Here is an 18,061-nt window from a genome sequence, read left to right on the forward strand (position 1 = left end):
GGGAGTGGCTCTCAGGCCATAATGGCTCAAGTGCTGTGTTCAGTACTGGATTTATCAGAAAGGAGACACTGTGGAGCTGGGAGCAAAGCTCCCAATAACAATCTGAGATTAAGGAGCCAGGAATGATCCCTGCAGGATTTGTGGGGAAAGAAGAAAGCTTTGGGAAGGGCAGCCCCCAAGTGAAACCTCCTCCCCACAGTCCCTAAAAGCCATCCCACAGACCCAGAGAGCTCCAGTCCCATCCTCACCCCACAGCTGTAGGAAGAGGAGCCCAGCCCCAGCCCTGGGGCTCCTGCAATGCCTGCAGCTGCTTCCACAGCAGAACTGCTGCTCGTGTCCAGGGGCACAGCCCTGACCGGAGCCCTCCCCTCTGCACCCCCGAGTCCCCAGCGGGGGTTTTGAGGGGCCCTCAGTTGAAAATTCATCCTTGCTGCTACCAGACCTCAGCAGTGCCACCCCAGAGCTGGTTTGTGACAGAAATCTCCTCTTTCTCAGCATACTGGCAGTGGTGGAAATGAACACAAAGAGATGGTGATGAAATACATGAAATATGTGCATGAAACATATTTTTCTATGGTCGACTGCAGCTTATTTAACCAAAGTTCTGTGCTTCAGTGAGCTGTGTCCATCTGCAGCATGACAGAAGTCCTGGAGTCCTTTCCATCCAGAGGAGGAGAATCTCTGATTGAATTTGAGGATAATTACAGGGGCATGAAGTACAGCCTGTTATTAATCACACCACGAGAATTCAAAGAATTCCTCATCCATTCTTTCAGTAAGGCTAAAGAAATCCCAAGCCTCTCTCCAAAGCTCCTGCAGTCCTTTCTCCAAAGCAGTTGTAGAGATATGGAGCATCAAGCAGAGAAAGCTAATCAGAACAATTCAAAACAGAAAAGTTAAAAGAAAAGACCAAGGGAAAAATAAATCAATGCAGACCCGTAGGCTTTTACCAACTGTTCTTTAAGTAAAATTAATTTGTAATGTAATTAAACTTCTCCCCAGAGGGACAGGTATAATTGAATTAGAGGTGCCTGGGTAGAGTTGCAGGGTTTAGCAGATCCTCCCAGGCTTTCCCGAGCTCCCCTCCTGCTGCTGCAGTTCACAAAAATCCTCCTCAGTTCGCTCCTAAGTGTTGGAGTCCAGGGCATTCCTTTGGCTGCCCTGGAGGGTCAGAGACCTGGACAGGGGGGTCTGGGACCCTGGCACAGAGCCCAGAGGGACATTGGCTTTGATCCCAGTCCATGGGAAAGGCTTCCTGCACTGCGGGAGGGATTGCAGGGCACAAGAGTGTGAAAGATTGGAGTTTATCTTATCACAGGGTGAGAAAACAGTAGGTTTGGGTTTTTAGTATGGAAGTGAATGGGAGCAAGATGGAGGATTTGGGGCGTTGTCTCCTGCTTCTTTTTTCTTCTTCCCTCGCTCCATTTCCTGCAGTGACGGTGGCACAAAGGAGTTTAAAGAGATTGGGTCAAAGCAGGGATGAGCTGTTTAGTATAAGTGATAGGTATTGGCAAATAATGACAAATAAAGAACACGTAACAATTAGTACAAGAGGCAGCAACCTCCCAGTGCGGGAGGAGTCGTCAGATGCCCGAGCAGCTGCACAGACCTTTGTTGGGCACTGAGAAAATTGTAAGATAAGAAACAATAAACAAAGCGCGCAACCTTGAAAAATCAGAACCTGAAGACTCCGCCTCTTTGTTGCGTCGGGCTCAGGGCTTGCAGAAGGCAAAAGACTCTAAACCCGCCTGAATCTCGGAAAAGAAACCGAGACCTGAGCACCTTCCCTGAAACAACATCATCGGAACTTTTGATTCCTCTCTCACTCTGCCTCACACCAGCCGGGTCCTGCTCCTCTGCAGCCACGTTCCCTCGTCATGGCTTAACTTCTAAGCCATTTTTAAACTCTGTCACTCTCACACTTAAAGGATTTGGCCAAGTATTTCCAGGAGCTGTTTCAAATCCCCTGGTTTTGTGCTATCCTGTATCCTGTATCTTCCCAGAGGGCTCAGCCCCAGCTGGGCTCCTTCCCAGAGGTTTGTGCTGTGGAGTTATCCAGGCAGGAAGGAGGGGACACGTCCAGTGTGGCCACAACTGCAACACCAGAACAACCAGCAAAGTGCTCGAGGCACCAAATGTTCCCTGCGCTCAAGATGAATTCAGGGATTTGTAGAAATGTCAGGCTTTGAAAACTCTGCCATCATCCAGGAAAGGGGCAGAAAGGTTTAGGTCATCCCCAGTGCACAGCCAGGGGTGAATGCAGTCCCACAGCTCCTCATCCTGGAATTCAGGAGGGTTTGGAGACATGGGATGCTTGGAATTGAAGAGGTTGAACTTGTAAGGTTTTTTGGAAAATTCTCCAAAGTTCATTGTTCAAAAATCACACTAAAATATGTTCCTGCCCAGAGCGGGGACAATCATCCCCAAAATGAGCCCACAGAGCCTCTGCTCCTCCTCTTGGAGAAAACCATCCTAAAAAATAAAACAAACAAATAAAAACCCCACAACAAACAAAAATTGTCTGGTGTACATTAGAATTTCCATGATGACCATTTGTTACCCTGGTTTTTCTGAGTTTTTTAAAGCCTTTTGAATTTTCATAAAATGGAGTCAGATCTTTAGCTATGGTGCAATATTAGAAGCAGTTCTACCTTTTTCCCACACATGTAACATAAACAAATCCTTTGTTTTTCATTCTCTGTCCTTTGTTTGCCTATTTCTAACCTGAAAACAATTGTAACTGACAGCTGGTTTGACCATTCGGCTGAGGGGTGAGAACTCCAAGAAGCCAATGTTCGGCCAGACCCAAAAATGTATAAAAAGTAAGAAATAAACAAGGAGGCTCTCTCTCCACCTGGACTCAGCCTTGAGTCGGAACGGAGGAACCTCTGCCCTGCGAAACCTCTCTCTCCATGTGACTGCTTTGCGAATCACGGTAATAACCATTCACTGGGAGATTTAGTTGGGATATTGGGCAGGAATTTTTCCCTGGGAGGGTGGGCAGGCCCTGGCACAGGGTGCCCAGAGCAGCTGTGGCTGCCCCTGGATCCCTGGCAGTGCCCGAGGCCAGGCTGGACACTGGGGCTGGGAGCAGCCTGGGACAGTGGGAGGTGGGAATGAGCCCATGGCAGGGGTGGAATGGGATGAGATTTAAGGTCCCTTCCAGCCCAAACTAGGCTGGGATCTCTGGTTTATATTCTTGTTGTCACAGTGACCAGTTTTGTACCACCCTGTCTGAAAACCCAATGTGAGCAGCCACAAAACATTTCCCTATTTTTGGATAATCTGATTTTGCTTTTTTCTGTGACCCACACTGGGCTGCCCCTCTCCAATGCCAGTGTTGTTTCCAGCAGGGTTCAACATCCCAGAAGTACATGGAGCTCCCGGATGAAGGGTGACAAAGGGGCTGAGGGGGCTGGAGCATCTCTCCTATGAGGACAAGGCTGAGAGAGCTGGGGCTGTTCAGCCTCAAAAAAGAGAGGATTGAGAGAATCTCATCAAAACATCTGCAGGGAGAGCTCAGAGCAGGGCCCAGGGAGGACAGGCAGGAGCTGATCCCAGGAAGTTCCACCTGAGTGGTGAAGGATTTCTTCCCTGTCGGGTGCACAGGTATCTGAGGAGGGTGTGGGGCCTCCTCCGTGGGGATATTCCAGAGCTGTGTGCACACACTGCTGTGCCCTGCTGGAGCAGGGAGGTGGCACAGGGCACCCTCTCAGCTCCCTTCCCTGCCCCACTCTGGGATTCCTTTGCAAAGCCCCTGCCCAGGTGTTTCCCTCAGGGCTCACAGGTAAAGGGCAGCGAGATGCTGCAAAGGCTGGGAGGATGCTGAGAGTTTAATCCCCAAGAAATCCCAATTTTTGGTGGTTTTCTGTCTCTTCCATGAAACGTAAGGCAGTGGGATGCCCTGCTCCCAGCTCAGTGGGGCTCTACGCCAAGAAATTCAAACTCTCTGCCCAACTGCTTCTGACACTAAATGAGGTTACTGGGTGTTATGGACAAGTGCAGAGTTCCTGAAAAATGGATCCATCCCTAATTCCAACCTATTCCCTATTTTTTATCTTCAGCTGGGATAGATTGGAAGCCTAATTTGTGGCCTCTGTGTCACAGCTGGAGGTGAATCTTTCATTCCAGGAGACAGAACCATCCCTTCCAGCCCTCACTGGAACATTAAGGGGTTCTGGCTCATGGATTTCTCCATGTTTATTTTGGATAAGTCCCTGCATAAGGTGCTCCCAAAACTGAGTTTTGTAAATCTGCAACCTTTTTAATGAGCTGAAAGGCTTCAAGTGTGGGGTTTGCTTCCTAAACATTTAGTCCTAATTCCAGAGGAAACCCTAATCCTCAAACTTTTAATTACTCTGCCAATCTAGCTTATTTCCTCTGGTAAATTGAGGTAATGAATAAGCAAGAGTGACTTCTCTGTATGGTCTGTCTCTCTTTTCAGTTGAAATCTTCCCCCCCCCAAAAAAAAAAAAGTTGAAAGAAATTTCTGCCCTTATTATACATCTCTCATTAGAGCTCCATTACCTGGTGGCATTAAATATTTCAACAAAAATTAATAAGGAGCTTTTGATGTCAGAGCAGTCAGTATTCCTGACCTCTCAGGTCGAGTGAAAAAAAAACTTCAAAAGTTTCCCTTGCTTGTAATAAGGTGAGACCCGAGGATCTGAGGCAAGAGATATTTAAGTATCTAATTTGCAGAGAAATCAAGGCAAATGAGGTGGATAAGGATCTTTAAAGATCTAAGCCAACATTGTTAGACTGTTGGAAATATTTGAGGGGTTTTTTTCCCAGTCTTCTGTTTGGTTTTCCCAGAAGTTTTACTTAAATTTTCATCCGGTCAAGTGCTGAACAACAGATTTGTTCCTGGCCATTTGTCAGGGTCAGAAATGGCCAAAGGAACGGATTTGTCTCCCAGAACAAACCTCATCCCATCCCTTCAGAAGGAAAAATCTGTGCTATCTGCATGAGGAATTTCTAGTTTTCCAGCCCTAGGAGTCCCAGCCTCCAAACTCCATTAAAATAAACAAAAAAGCTCCATCCCTCACCTTCCACATTTCGTTTAAACCGAGCTTTGTGAGTGAGCCTGTGACCCTAGGCAGACACCATTTCCCATCAGAGCCATTTAAAAACCCAAAACTCGTATTTCTAAAGCACTTCTAGACTCTCTGAGCTAAACCAGGTGACCACAGCAACCAGTTAAAATCAAATCTTTTCACAAATATAGGATAATCTTCCCTCTGGGGTTATTTCTGTCACCTAATGTCACAGGAGGGCACCGTGACACCCATCCCGTGTCACACCCTGTCAGGGAGGAGGGCACAGAACCAAAAAAGAGCTGTAAAGTTGCAACTTTAAAGGCTCTGGCAGGAATCCCAGCACTGAGTGCCTGATTCCACAAGCCCTGGCAGGATTTTCATCTCCCAGACCCTTCCACCTGCTGCTATCCCGGGAATATCAGAGCTGGCAGAGCTCTGAGTGGATCCCCAACAGGAATCACCCATGGGTGCAAATCAGCTGCAAAAGTGACACAAATTTGCAGCTCTCTGGACTCGGGTTAGCCAGAGAATCCTGCTTTTCCCAGACATCATTCCCTTTCTTTTGTGCATCCTGCTCCAGGACAATTCCTCCTGCTCTGTCCCAGGTTTTACACCTGACTGAATCTCAACTTTGCAATAATTTTAGGATAACATTCCCCTCTCCAGCTAATACTCTGGGGGATTTTTTTTCTGAATTGTGTGATTCAATAATTTGAAATATGATTTGAAAGAGAATTGGGGTTGTTCAATCCAGAGAAGGGAAGCTTTGAGATGACCTAAATGTGCCCTTCCAGGACCTGAAGGGGCTGACAGGAAAGGTGAAGAGAGACAATTTACAAGGGGCTGGAGTGCCAGGATAAGGGGAATGGCTTCCCCCTGCCAGGGGGCAGGGATTGATGGCATATTGGGAAGAAATTGTTCCCTGGGAGGGAGGGGCAGGATTGGAATGGAATTCCCAGAGCAGCTGTGGCTGCCCCTGGATCCCTGGCAGTGCCCAAGGCCAGGCTGGAGAGGGTCTAGCAGAAGGTATCCCTGCACAGGGGGTAGAATAAGCTGAGCTTTAAGCTCCCTTCCCACCCAGACCATTCAGTGGTTCCCTGACTGGTGAGTCAGGACAAGCTTTGAAGGACGCCGAGAGCCGGGACGGGGCCGCGGCACCACGGGATCAGAAACGCCGGAGCTGCAGAGGGAACGGGAGCGGCCGGTACTCACAGAGAGCAGTGGTCAGCTTCTCGGGCTGGTCATAGTGCACCATGGCCACACAGAGGGTGTTGAGGGCCACCACGCAGAGCACGACCCAGTAGAAGCTCTGAGCCTTCACCATGCGGCGGATGAAGAAGCGGAACATCTTCTCTTTCCTCCTGAAGTAGGACGAGCTCTCGTTCTTCCCACTCTTCAAACTGGCACGGGCAAAGGGAGACCCTGGGACAGAAAGAAGAGTCACCACAGCCCATCCCAGCAGGGAAAAGGCTGGAGGGGGCTCCTGGGCACACAGAGCCTCTCCAAGCACCAGAAACAGCTCAGCAGGAAGCTGGGAATGTTGAGAATGGGTTGAGCAAGGGCATCTCGCTGATAATGAGGGATGAAAGGCCGGGATTTTTAAACTTCGTGGATCAATGCCCAGCTCCACCATCTAAAGTGGGCTTCCAAAGCTTTGCAGCAACCCTGATTGTTAAACTCATCCCTTTATCCCGGCTGGGAGGGACAGAGAGGCAGCGGGCACGGGGAATTTCTGCCCACGGTGTGAACACGTCCTCGTGGAGCTGGGTAGGTGCAACAGGAAAGCTGGTCCCCTATTCTCCCTGCTCCAGGGACCAGTTACTGTGGAGTTGAGTGAATTCTCCTTATTTTACTCTCCAGCCTCAGGTATTTCCTCAGCAGAGGCTTCAATCTGCCTCCGTGCATCAGATTTTGGGGCAGCCACTCATTTGTCTCAATTCTGCCTCTATCAGCTCCATTTCCACTCCAGGCTGAAACCCTGGCAAAGAGTCAAGTGTTTCAACAATAGGAAGCTGATGGAAGAAATGATTCCTGATGCCAGCTCTCGCCCCGGGGCAGAGGCAGTGCTCACATGAAAAGGCAATCTCCAGCCAGTGCTGAGGCAGGAGAAATCAGGAATAAGGAATAAACACAGGGACCCCTCGGGGCTCCTCTGCAGCAGCCACAGAAGCAGCTGCAAGCAGGGGAACGGTGACTGTGCCAGGCTGGCCGCTGCCTGTGCCAGTGGCTTGTGGCAAGGGATCGTTATTGATGTAATTCCCCATGCTGGGGTGGATGAGCAGGATGAGCAGGACACGTCCTTCTCCTGGCCCGCAGCAGGTGACTCTCCTGGGCTCAGTGACATGAGCAAAGAGCTCTGGCTTCAGCAGCCAAATCCCAGAGTGTGATCACCTCCATGTCAACACCTGGGAAGGGTGGGAATCTCACCCAGCCTCATCCTGCAGCATCAGCCTCGGCAGCCAGGGAAAGGATGAGGTGTCTGGATGTGACAGCAGCAGGTTCTCCAAGCCTCACAGCCCCACACAGGTGAGATGTTCCCCCATGAAAGTGAGCTCTCTGCTCCATTTCGCATTTCTGGCCATCCACCAGCACTCCAAAAGCAGAGCTGGCCTTGGCCAGGCTTGAACAAACTCCTTGATGGAAAGATCAGTGTGTTTGAAAACCCTGCCTTTGGCAGTTTGGAAGAGAAGAAATCACAGTGCTCCTCCTCTGCTTTAAGACAAGAAGAGCCACAGGCTGGGATTTAGGCTGCTTCATATCACGGCACTCCTTAGCAGGTACAGAGCCCTCGGATATCCAAGCCCCTCTGTACTCCCAGACTGGCAAAGGAACAGTTCTGCCCTCTCATTCCTCTCTGCTGATCTTCCAGAAAAGCAAAGCTCTGATATTTAAACTGCTCTGACACAGAAAACACCCCCTTCTCCAGGCTTTGGTGTCTGGGAATCAAGGCAGTGCCCTAGCACAGAGGGTGTGGGAGTGGAAAGAAAGGAATAAAAGCTAAGAACAGCTGCAGAGAACATCCTGGGAAGTGTTTACCACCACAGAGCTTTATACTGCGGTTATAAAGCTCATCAAGGTGCTTGTGTCTGAATTAAAGTGCAGCATTTTCAGCCAATGGCCAGAGAGAGACCTGGCAAAGCCTCCCCCACCCCGAGCTGCATCTTCACGTGGCACTCAGGGATTATTTGCTAGCTTTTCCACGCTCCTTCTGCTCCCATCTGAACACATTACAGAAAACCATCCAAAAAAACCCTTTTCTCCAAAACAGATCCTTTATGTGCAATTGCCCACGTGATCTGATTGTTTATGCTCTGCGTTTCAGCCTCTTCACAAGCCTTCAGAAGGAGCTGCTCAATCCATTCCTTCTTTTCTGCCTCGTTCCACGAACCAAAATCAAAACCACTTTTCCCAAGTGGGTGAAGCACTGGCAGAAGGTGGAAAGCACTGCTGTTATTTTCCCTGCCATATGCTCCCGAGACAGTTCCCAGCTCTGCCTCGGATTATTCCCGAGCCCAGATGCTCCTCATCCGTTGCCACCTGAAATGCTGAACTCCAAGATCTGTTGGCGTGGCCTTGGCTGCCCAGAGCCTGGAGGGACTTGGATTGGGAGGCAAAGATCTCGTAATTATTGCAGCCGTGAGCAAATATCCCAAAAAGTGACCATTCCTTGTTATCCATGCAGGGATCCGGGAAAAAAAAACAGCAAACCAAACCAAAAATGCACACAGGCTGCTGCATTTTTGCCCTTTTTTAGCACCAGACCTCTCCTGGAAGTGGCAGCAGCTTCACCACAAACCCTGCGGCCCAGGGGACTGTGGCAGCTCAGTGCTGGTGTCAGGAACATGCCAAAGCCACACTCATTTTCTGCAACCACATCTTCCTTTAAAGGGGGGGAAAAAAAATTCCAGCAGCAGCTGTGATCCCTGAAAACATCAGTGCCAACTTTCCAAAGGGCAATTGAGGCACTCGTGCTGCGCAAGCAGCCACGGACATGGATTCTCAAATGAGCTGCTTGTGCTGCTCCTCCTGTGCATCCAGGATTTGCTGCTTCCGTGGGGACTGGGCTGCCAAGACATTTCTTTGGAAGATAATGAGAACATCTGCTGCTTCAGCAGCAAAACAGGACTCCAACAACAGGCACGGGGAGAAGCAAAGCACCCGACTGCAGAGCAGCAGGAGATGCCTCTCCCACGGCTGAGAGGGGTTTGGCTGCAGCAGCTCCCTGAGGCGGGTGCTGAGCGCCCAGAGCCTCCCCTGGCAGCCCAGAGCTGCCTCTGCCTCCCCAGCCGGGCAGATCCCAGCGGGGAATCAGCTCTGGGAGCTGCAGCACCTCCTCAGCCGGAGGAGCCCGAATTCACCCCACAGTGCAGGACGCCCTGCTCGGCACTGGATCTCCAGATCTGGCTTTAAAATTGCTTTAAGATCTTCCCCTAAGACAAGAATGAGAGAACCGAGGCCACTGCCCAGCACTCCCCAGTGACCATTCATTCCCACAGCTAAGGCTGCGAGCCCTCAGCTGGGCATCAGTGGGCAAGGGGACCGTGGCCACTTCCTCTCCTCCCTCCAACAGCGTTGTCTGGCGGATTTGGGGTTTGGGTGCATGAATGAGCAGGTTCCAAGCAGAATCCCGGGACAGCCAGCCCGGCCCAGCAGGGATTGTCCCAAGGCTTTGCAGGGCTCTCTCAAGGGTGCAGCATGCAAGAGCTGAGGCAGGCAGAGCAGGGAGAGGGGTGAAGCCACAGAGATTTTTGCTTTGGGAGGTCGAGTGCTGCCACAGCAGCAGTGGAAATTCATTCTCCTTCAGGAAACTGCAGCTTCTGGAGCAAAGGAGCCACTCCAGAGGAGGAAACATGGCATGGGCAGGTTCAGGTGGAGATCGAAACCTCGGGGGATGCGAAGCCAGTACTCACCAACGGAGCAAATGTCTGTGAAATGGTCCTCACCTTCTTCTGCATGAATCAGGTCATTTTTGCTCTTCTTTATTGCGGCTCTTTTCAACACTGCGTGCAAATTAAAGAGAAAATGCCCTGTGAGGATGCAGAGCGCATTCTCTCTCCCCCTCCCTTCACACTCCAGGACCAGCATTTCCTTCCCAATGCCAGCTTTAAGCTCTCCCACCAGGCTACCCTGGAGCAAACCGGACAACCCACAACCCCGCGGGGCCTCTGCACGCCTCGGTGCCAGGGTGCTTCGCCTCTTTGCCCTTCCAGCTCCCGAAGGTTTGGCAGGCACGGCTGGGCCTTCCAGCACAAAGGCTGGGACACGGGAGCTTCCTGAGCCCCCCGGGGCCGGGAGATGAGCGCTGCCACCCCTGAAACCATCAGTGGGCACCGTGAGGGCGGCAGGCTTCGCAGAGCTCCGCTCGCCACCCAGCCGTGCCTCAAGGAGCACAAGCGCCGCGTGGGAAAAGCGGCCACGCTCAGTGAGCAGCACCCGGGGGGCGATCCCTGCCCCCTGGGGATGTCGGAATTCTTTGAGAACTGTTTTGTTTTGTTTTGTTTTCCTCTGAAAGCAGCTTTTAGTGGGGAAGGGCAAACATCACTACATTTACTCCAGCAGGGAATGAGAGCTCTGCAGCGTCCACCCAGAGCGAGGCAGGAGCGCTGAGGACGCTCCTCCCAGGGCCACCTACCTGCAGAACCTTGAGAAGTGGCAGAAAAAAAAAAAAAAAAAAACAAATCACGTCGGCACAGTTTGGTGACAGCTTCGAGACATACAGTAACTAAGCAGCGCTTTCTATCAGCAGTAAGACACCCCACGGTGTGGTGATACAGACTGGTCCGTGGGCACACACAGCAAAGCCACTCACGCTGCAGAGACTGCCCCGGGGAGGCTCCTCCACATCCCCTCACCCTACACGCCTGCCCTGCCCTGACACGGACGTGGATGCGCTTCCTCCTCCTAAGGGCTGTGCTTGAGTCACTTCAAGGGAACACCCAGAGCGTCACCCAGGTTGGGAGGGGCTGGGAGAGGAGAGGATGCTCTGAACCTGTGATCTGGATCCATTGTTTTGTAGAGAACCCTCTGCGCTCCTCGCTGCTCCACCCAGCTCTAGGCTGAATCCTCAGTCCCAGCAATCGCGGCTTCGGGGTCCCTCCGGCTGTGTCTGTCCCAGCACGCTCCAGCATGTCCAGGGCCATCCTCAGCACCGGAACGCAACCAGCGCCGGGATTAAAATTTTCCAACGCTCCCTGGCATGAACTGAGCAGCTTTTTGTCTTCTCCCCCCGAAAACTCCTCCGTGTGTTTGGCAGTGAGGTTGTGCCATCTCTCCAGCCACTCTGGATGCCACGTCCCTCTGTTTTGGGGACTCGGAACTCGCCACCATAGACACGGGCTGCTCCACACCAGTTGCTCCAAGGCTGGGAACATTCTCGGGCTCCTTTGGCTTTAGGATAAGAGGAGCCTGAGCATCTCTGGGTCTTTCCGCCGCGCCTTGCACCCACCTCGAGTTTCTCACAGCACTCAACCTCTCAGCCTGCTCCTCCTCGCACAAATTCCAGCTGAAGCCTGACAGCCCTGGCTGCACCCAGGCGCGGGACAGGCTTCCCCGGCTCACACACACCCCCGGCACGCACACCAGGACTGGCCACGCACACCTCGCTCAGCCCTGACCTGCTGCAGCCCCAGCTCTTCCAGCCCCAGCCGCTCCCCGGCGCAGGTCACCGGGCTGGCCGGGGCCGGAGCAGCTCCGGACGGACGCTGCGGGGAACCGCACGGCTCGGGGCCAGGCAAAAGCGCCTGGGGACTGCCACCGGTGACCTGGGCACGGGGGCCGCGGGGGGAAGCTGCCCCTGCGTGCCGCCTAAGCCCCTGGTGATTTGCAATCCACTCACTGTTGTAGCTGCTGCCGCTGCCAGTCTCTGCCGGCGCCGTGCCTTGAGGAATCGGCCCTTCGGAGGCGGCCCTCCCTGACAGTGAATGGGAGGAGAAAAAAAAAACAGGGGGGGGAGGGAGGGGAGGGGAAAGGAGGAGACATGGGAGGACGAAAGATGGTCAGAAAAGGGAGAGGGAAGAATCTTTAACTGAGCTTTGAGTGGCTGGCGCATCCTAAGGGCTGTCGGGGCTTGGAGGCACAGGGGGAGCATCCCCGTGGCCTCGCTGCTCGGCTCCTCCGGCCGTCCTGCCGCGCCGGGCTCGCACGTCGGAAGGAAGGATCACCACACCCTGTTATGTCTTACTGCTTACAGCTAACAGGGGGCTCAGTCCCTTGGTCAAATCCGTTCGGAGCCCTGCCTTCCTTCTCTCGGTCAGCGCATTCGCTCTTCTGCGTCCTTCTGGCAGCCTCTACCCCGCGCACACACGGCCAGCCACCCTGGGCAGGGCGTGGGCAGCGACCCCGAGGGCACATCCCCATCCCGGGGCGGTGTGGGCTGTCCCATAACTGCTCCTCAGCCGCCTGCAGCCTGCAGCGGCCCCGGGACAAGGGGCTCCGCGGCCGGATCTGTGCCGGGTGCATGCGGGAGCATCCTCCTGCTCGGGAGGAAGGCGTGGCAGTGACAGCGGTGGAACCTCTCCCGTGGCACAGGAGGAAAATGCCCAGCAAAGCCACCTACCGTCCAGAGGGGACTTCTCTTCGGCGTTCTTGTCCTCCTCGGCCAGCATGACCTCCTCTGGGAAAGGAAAAGCAGCCAGGGTCAGCCTCGGGTTGCTCCCGGCCCCGCTGCAACACCGGCTGGGGGGCAGCAGCGCCTGTCCCAGTGCCGCCACCCTGCCTGTCCCAGTGCCACCCTGCCTGTCCCAGTGCCACCCTGCCTGTCCCAGTGCCATCCTGCCTGTCCCAGTGCCACTCTGCCTGTCCCAGTGCCACCCTGCCTGTCCCAGTGCCACCACCCTGCCTGTCCCAGTGCCGCCACCCTGCCTGTCCCAGTGCCGCCACCCTGCCTGTCCCAGTGCCACTCTGCCTGTCCCACTGCCACCCTGCCTGTCCCAGTGCCACCCTGCCTGTCCCAGTGCCACCACTCTGCCTGTCCCAGTGCCGCCACCCTGCCTGTCCCAGTGCCGCCACCCTGCCTGTCCCAGTGCCATCCTGCCTGTCCCAGTGCCACCCTGCCTGTCCCAGTGCCGCCACCCTGCCTGTCCCAGTGCCACCCTGCCTGTCCCAGTGCCACTCTGCCTGTCCCAGTGCCACCACCCTGCCTGTCCCAGTGCCACCCAGCCTATCCCAGTGCCACTCTGCCTGTCCCAGTGCCACCACCCTGCCTGTCCCAGTGCCATCCTGCCTGTCCCAGTGCCACTCTGCCTGTCCCAGTGCCACCACCCAGCCTATCCCAGTGCCACCACCAAGCCTATCCCAGTGCCACCACCCTGCCTGTCCCAGTGCCATCCAACCTGTCCCAGTGCTGCCCCCTGACAGAGCCTGCAGAGGAATTCCTGGCTCAGGGATGTGTTTCTCAGCCTGTGCCCCTCTCACACACCAGGAGGATTCCAATCAAACCATTTTCCCATGGGATCCCTCCTCACAAACACCCTCTGGGTTCTCCCCCAGCTCTCATCCCCAGGGATCTTCCTCCACACCGGGTAGGACCACAAGTCCCCACAAGTCCCAGGAAGGTCCCTCATGCCCATCCACACTGGAGACAGTCTGGGGAAGATGCTCCACAACCCTCACTGCTCTTTTGTCTCCAAAACATCAGGAGTGAGCCGTGGGGAGCAGAGGCTGAGAGCAGCAGGGCCACGCAGCTGGAGGCTCGTTGTCACCACAGAGCCACCACATCAAATCTTTGTCCAAATAAATAAAACCCACTGCAAGTTTTCTTTGAGGGAGCTCTGCCTGGCACGGTGAGTGCAACACCAGCCTTCCATTCCTCTGCAACTCATCTCCAGAATACAACCTTGCACTGTCCTGAATTAATAATAAAATCAGGAAACGCTAAAAAACAACCTCTCAAAATGGAATAATTGTTATCTGTGTGAAAGACAACCTGTGATGGTTTTTGGCTTCTTTTCTCTCTCTGCCAAGGTCAGGATGAATGACATGGGAAAAGAGGGATTGAGTTTGGACTTGGCTGTTTGTTATATCTTATCTGTTTACAGTATTTACAACTCATGAGCCGTGAGCTTAACTAACAAGCTAGAAAAATGAGGTAAAGTGGAGCACTTTTAACTCTTTCCAAGGTTATTTAAGCGATAATCCCCCAATAATGAGATGACACCTATTGTATTTATAATTTGACACAATAGTGACCACCCAAGGTCTGCAATGGGGACCTTCCTCACCCCATTACAGAAAACCACCCAAACCCATGAAGAAGAAGGAAGAAGAAGGTGAAGAAGAAGGACTTAGACAACACCCAAATCCTCCATCTGGACTCACACACATTGCTATATGCTAAAATCCCCAAATCCAGGTTTCTAGAATTCCAACCCAATTTCCTGATGTTTCCCAGGGCACTGCCACCCCCCTGGCCAGTTTGCAGTGCTGTGCCAGCACTTGAGACTGCACTCAGAACCACAGAGTTTTAGTTTGATGTTGGAAACTGACGTGGGGATCTGCTAGAGGAGAACCCAAAGCAAACAGAACATTGAGCTGGCAGCTGGTGAACTCCACACACTTCCTTCTATTCTTACAAATTCACATGCCTGTAATTCCACCAACATGATTTGGGCTCCTACTAAAACATCTGACACCGTGCTCCCACCAAATTTTGCTTTAAAGTCCGTTTAAGACGGTCTAGATGGAAGAGTAACTTCAGAAAAAAAAAATAAATACAAACAAACCAGAGGCCAGACATTAAAGTGTGGAGCTGAGAGCTGTCTAGGAGGATACCAGAGGGATCAGCCTTATATAAGCCTATATAAGCCACACAAGCCTTATATAATCTCTTTATTAATCATCTGGGAGAGAGAGAGCGAATGATACTTTAATAAGACAGCAAATTGAGAAGGCTGAAAATCCAAGCACTGACGAAAGCTGGAAATCCAAGCAGAGGGGAAGGAAATAAAAAAGTGCAAAGCAATGCACCAGAGATGTGAAAGAAAGAAGTGAGAGGGTTAGAAAGGTCAGATGAGCTCAAAGACGCACTTTAAGGGGTATAAAGTCCTTCCAGAAACCCACAAGTCGTGCCTGCAATTCCCACCCGCAATTCAGGTGGTTTTCAAATCTTCTTAAGACAGGTCAGAAGAGGGAAATGGGCTTTTTTATACAGTCCAAGGGACTTCTCTGACCAACCAGCAGCTCAAACCAAAAGGTTCTTCTGAAGCCCTCCCCAGGGAAAGCAGTACTGGTGTTCAGGGGCTGAAATATGGGAGAAATGAAATGGCAATTCCCACTCTGACTGCTCTGAGACACAAGGAAGGGATGGGATAGGCAGGGGGACCTTTCCCAAAGGCTGCTGCTATTCTGGATCCTCACCTACAAATTACTCTCACAAGACAACCCTGCAAACCTCTGCCCCAAATTCAGGGTCCTGAACTGGTGCCCGAACAAATCTCCATCCATAAACACAGCTGGGCTCAGTTTTGCTGTTCCTTTAAGATAACCCAACCCTCTTTCACCTCTGAAATCCCCTCAAGCCCCCCTCTCCTCCTGCCGTGTTCCCAGGTTCTCTCCCTTGATAATGATCCCTGTCTGCCTCGTGTCCTCTGGGAATCCAAAGCTACCCCAGGAGGTTTTTAAGGCTAAAAAGAGAGCTCAGCAGGTGACTGAGCACTGCTGGGAGAGGGTTTTAACCAGCCAGCATCCTGAACAGAGCCTCAGGAGCTGCTTTGCCTTCAGTCGTCACTAACAGAGCCTGGAAGGGGATAATTGGACACCAAAAAAAAAAAAAAAAAAAAAAAAAAAAAACACAAAAAAAAAATAAAAACAGTGCCTCTGCATGAGGAGAAATGTTCAGCAGAGAGATGGGGCCAGATCAGCAATTCTGACCTCCAGACAAAGGCTCAGGGGCTTTGCCAGGGTATCAGAGCCAGGGGTGCTCAGCAGCAAGAGGAATTCTTGGTCATTAAGTGCTGGCTGTGACTGGGCTGGAAATAAAGGCAAAGCGGCAGAGGAGGTGGTGCCCCTTCTCCTTCTCCTTGCTGTGGGGAGAGAGGACACTGGGGGCTCAAAGGAACAGCAGATTACTGGAAATAACCCACACTTTGAGGAAAAACAAAGACTAAATGAATTTAATTTCTGGCCGGGTAAATAGAAGAAGCTGATAAAAATGCAGCCCTCAGAAGTGGCTGTCACACTCTGCCTGGGAGCTGTGCTCTGCCTTTGTGGCAATTCCCCTGCCTTGGCATCTCACACGGGGTTCACTGCTGGAGGAACCTGTTCCCCTCTCTATCCAGGGGCTCGGGGCTCTGTTCTTCTAAAGAAAGCTGAAACCTGGAGTTCAGGAAGTTCTGTCCTGCCAAGGGATGGCCTTGAAGTAACAGAGAGCTGGGAGAGAGAGGTGAAACCATTCCCAAAGCCTGGCACTCCAGGAGAGCAGAGGCACCCCAGTTTTGTGTAAAAAGGGGGGATTTGGAAAGATTTAAAATGCAAAAGACGTGAAACTTGATTAGCCCTGAACAGGAAGACTTTGAGTCTCTGAGCAAAGTGTTTTCCAAATGATTCATGTCCTTGTAAGATAAGAGAAACATCTTCAAAAGAATATTTGTGGGCTTATAAGCTCTTTACTCTGTGTGGAGAACTTGTAGTTCCCTGTTCTCCAAAAATTCCAGCCTTGGAGTTCCTGCAGTTCTCAGGAATTCAGCGGAAAAGCAGCAAAGGTAAAATCATTTGCAGGGATTGCATGGCTTGGCTTCTCCACTTTTTAATTCCTCTGGAAAGCACAGCTGCCTTCAGACTGAAGGAGGAGAGGGTTGGATGGGAGATTGGGCAGGAGTTGTTCCCTGGCAGGGTGGGCAGGGCCTGGCACAGGGTGCCCAGAGCAGCTGTGGCTGCCCCTGGATCCCTGGCAGTGCCCAAGGCCAGGTTGGATGAGGCTTCCACCCCAAGCCAGCCTGGGATTCTGTGATAATTCAAATTACACATTATTGAGAAACATTAAAGGCACTTCAGAGTGGCCGATGAACGATAACCATGATGTTGAATTAGAATTGTTGTTGGCTGAGGGCAGGTAGGGCACAGATAAAAAAGAGATTTTAGTCACTCACACTTCCCTTGGCTCTAAAACAACCCTTGAGGTAAAAACCTGAGCACTGCAAAGGACAAGGGCACCTCCTGTCCAGCTCCAGCAACTACACAGGATATGTAAAAAATTACAGAGCAAAAAACCTCCTGAGGATTAAGAGATCATTTTATGAAGCACTGGAATGCAACTTTCCGCTCTTCCTGCCTTGCATCAAAAATAAACGAGGGGGAAAAAAACCAAATGACCCAAATGCTCAGGGAGGATATTAGAAATATTGGAAACTTGGTGAGGCTTCCAGGGGAAGAGAGGGGACTGGGCTGATTGGTTCTGGGTGCTCTGGAGCAGGAAAAAATAAGATGAAACGAGGTAGAGGGAGATTAGAGAAAGAAAAGTAATTAAAAGAACTCCTGAATTCTTCCTCTCGCTTTAGAAAGGCAATGGATTTAAAGTGAGAGCAGGACACAGCTCGGTGGGGTTGGTTTATTTGTTAAATCAAACTGAGTGTTAACACGTGGCGCTCTTTGCTCCAAGAGTCAACCAGGTCAAGGCTGGCAGAAGGATTTAAAAGCAATTCGATATTCCCAGGAGTAACGATCAAATCCTCCAGAGTTCCATTAGAGCAGATTCCCAGGAGCTTTTGCTCTTCCCTTTATACAAACAGCTCCTGCCTGGGGCTGCTGCCAGGGATTTCTGTCCACTCCTGTCTGTCCTCCCTGGCTGTATCTCCCCCCTCCGAATCCTGGACAAGGAATTCCAGATCATTTCAGAGCTGAAATCCCCAAAGCAGACCTGGGAAATCCCCGGCGACGGCACAGCCCCAATTTTCAGTGCCTCAGTCCTAAAGCCTGGATTCTCTGCTCCGCTTTGCCTCCACACTGCATTCTTATTCAAAGATTTTATTAACACTGCTAAGCTGATTTTAATTACTGTTATTATTCAGCTGCACTAGGAGGCTCTTTTA

The 18,061-nt window shown here is 51.9% G+C and overlaps 1 protein-coding gene across 11 annotated transcripts in view; it reads right to left on the reverse strand.

Annotated features, from left to right (window-relative positions):
* Positions 1 to 18,061, reverse strand: part of CACNA1B (calcium voltage-gated channel subunit alpha1 B) — a 291,532-nt gene that overhangs the window by 123,684 nt on the left and 149,787 nt on the right. For 7 of the 11 annotated variants that reach the window (XM_058423110.1, XM_058423105.1, XM_040083288.2 and 4 more), the window contains exons 9-12: positions 12,595 to 12,651; positions 11,875 to 11,949; positions 9,950 to 10,039; positions 6,252 to 6,461 (exon numbers count right to left, since the gene is read on the reverse strand). In XM_058423110.1, coding sequence (XP_058279093.1) covers positions 6,252 to 6,461; positions 9,950 to 10,039; positions 11,875 to 11,949; positions 12,595 to 12,651 — 432 coding nt within the window. The remainder of the gene's footprint in view (positions 1 to 6,251; positions 6,462 to 9,949; positions 10,040 to 11,874; positions 11,950 to 12,594; positions 12,652 to 18,061) is intronic. The other 4 variants (XM_058423112.1, XM_040083300.2, XM_058423108.1 and 1 more) reach the window with 3 other exon arrangements.

Source organism: Hirundo rustica, chromosome 20 (assembly GCF_015227805.2).
Source record: "Hirundo rustica isolate bHirRus1 chromosome 20, bHirRus1.pri.v3, whole genome shotgun sequence".
In the NCBI taxonomy this organism is placed as follows: domain Eukaryota; kingdom Metazoa; phylum Chordata; class Aves; order Passeriformes; family Hirundinidae; genus Hirundo; species Hirundo rustica.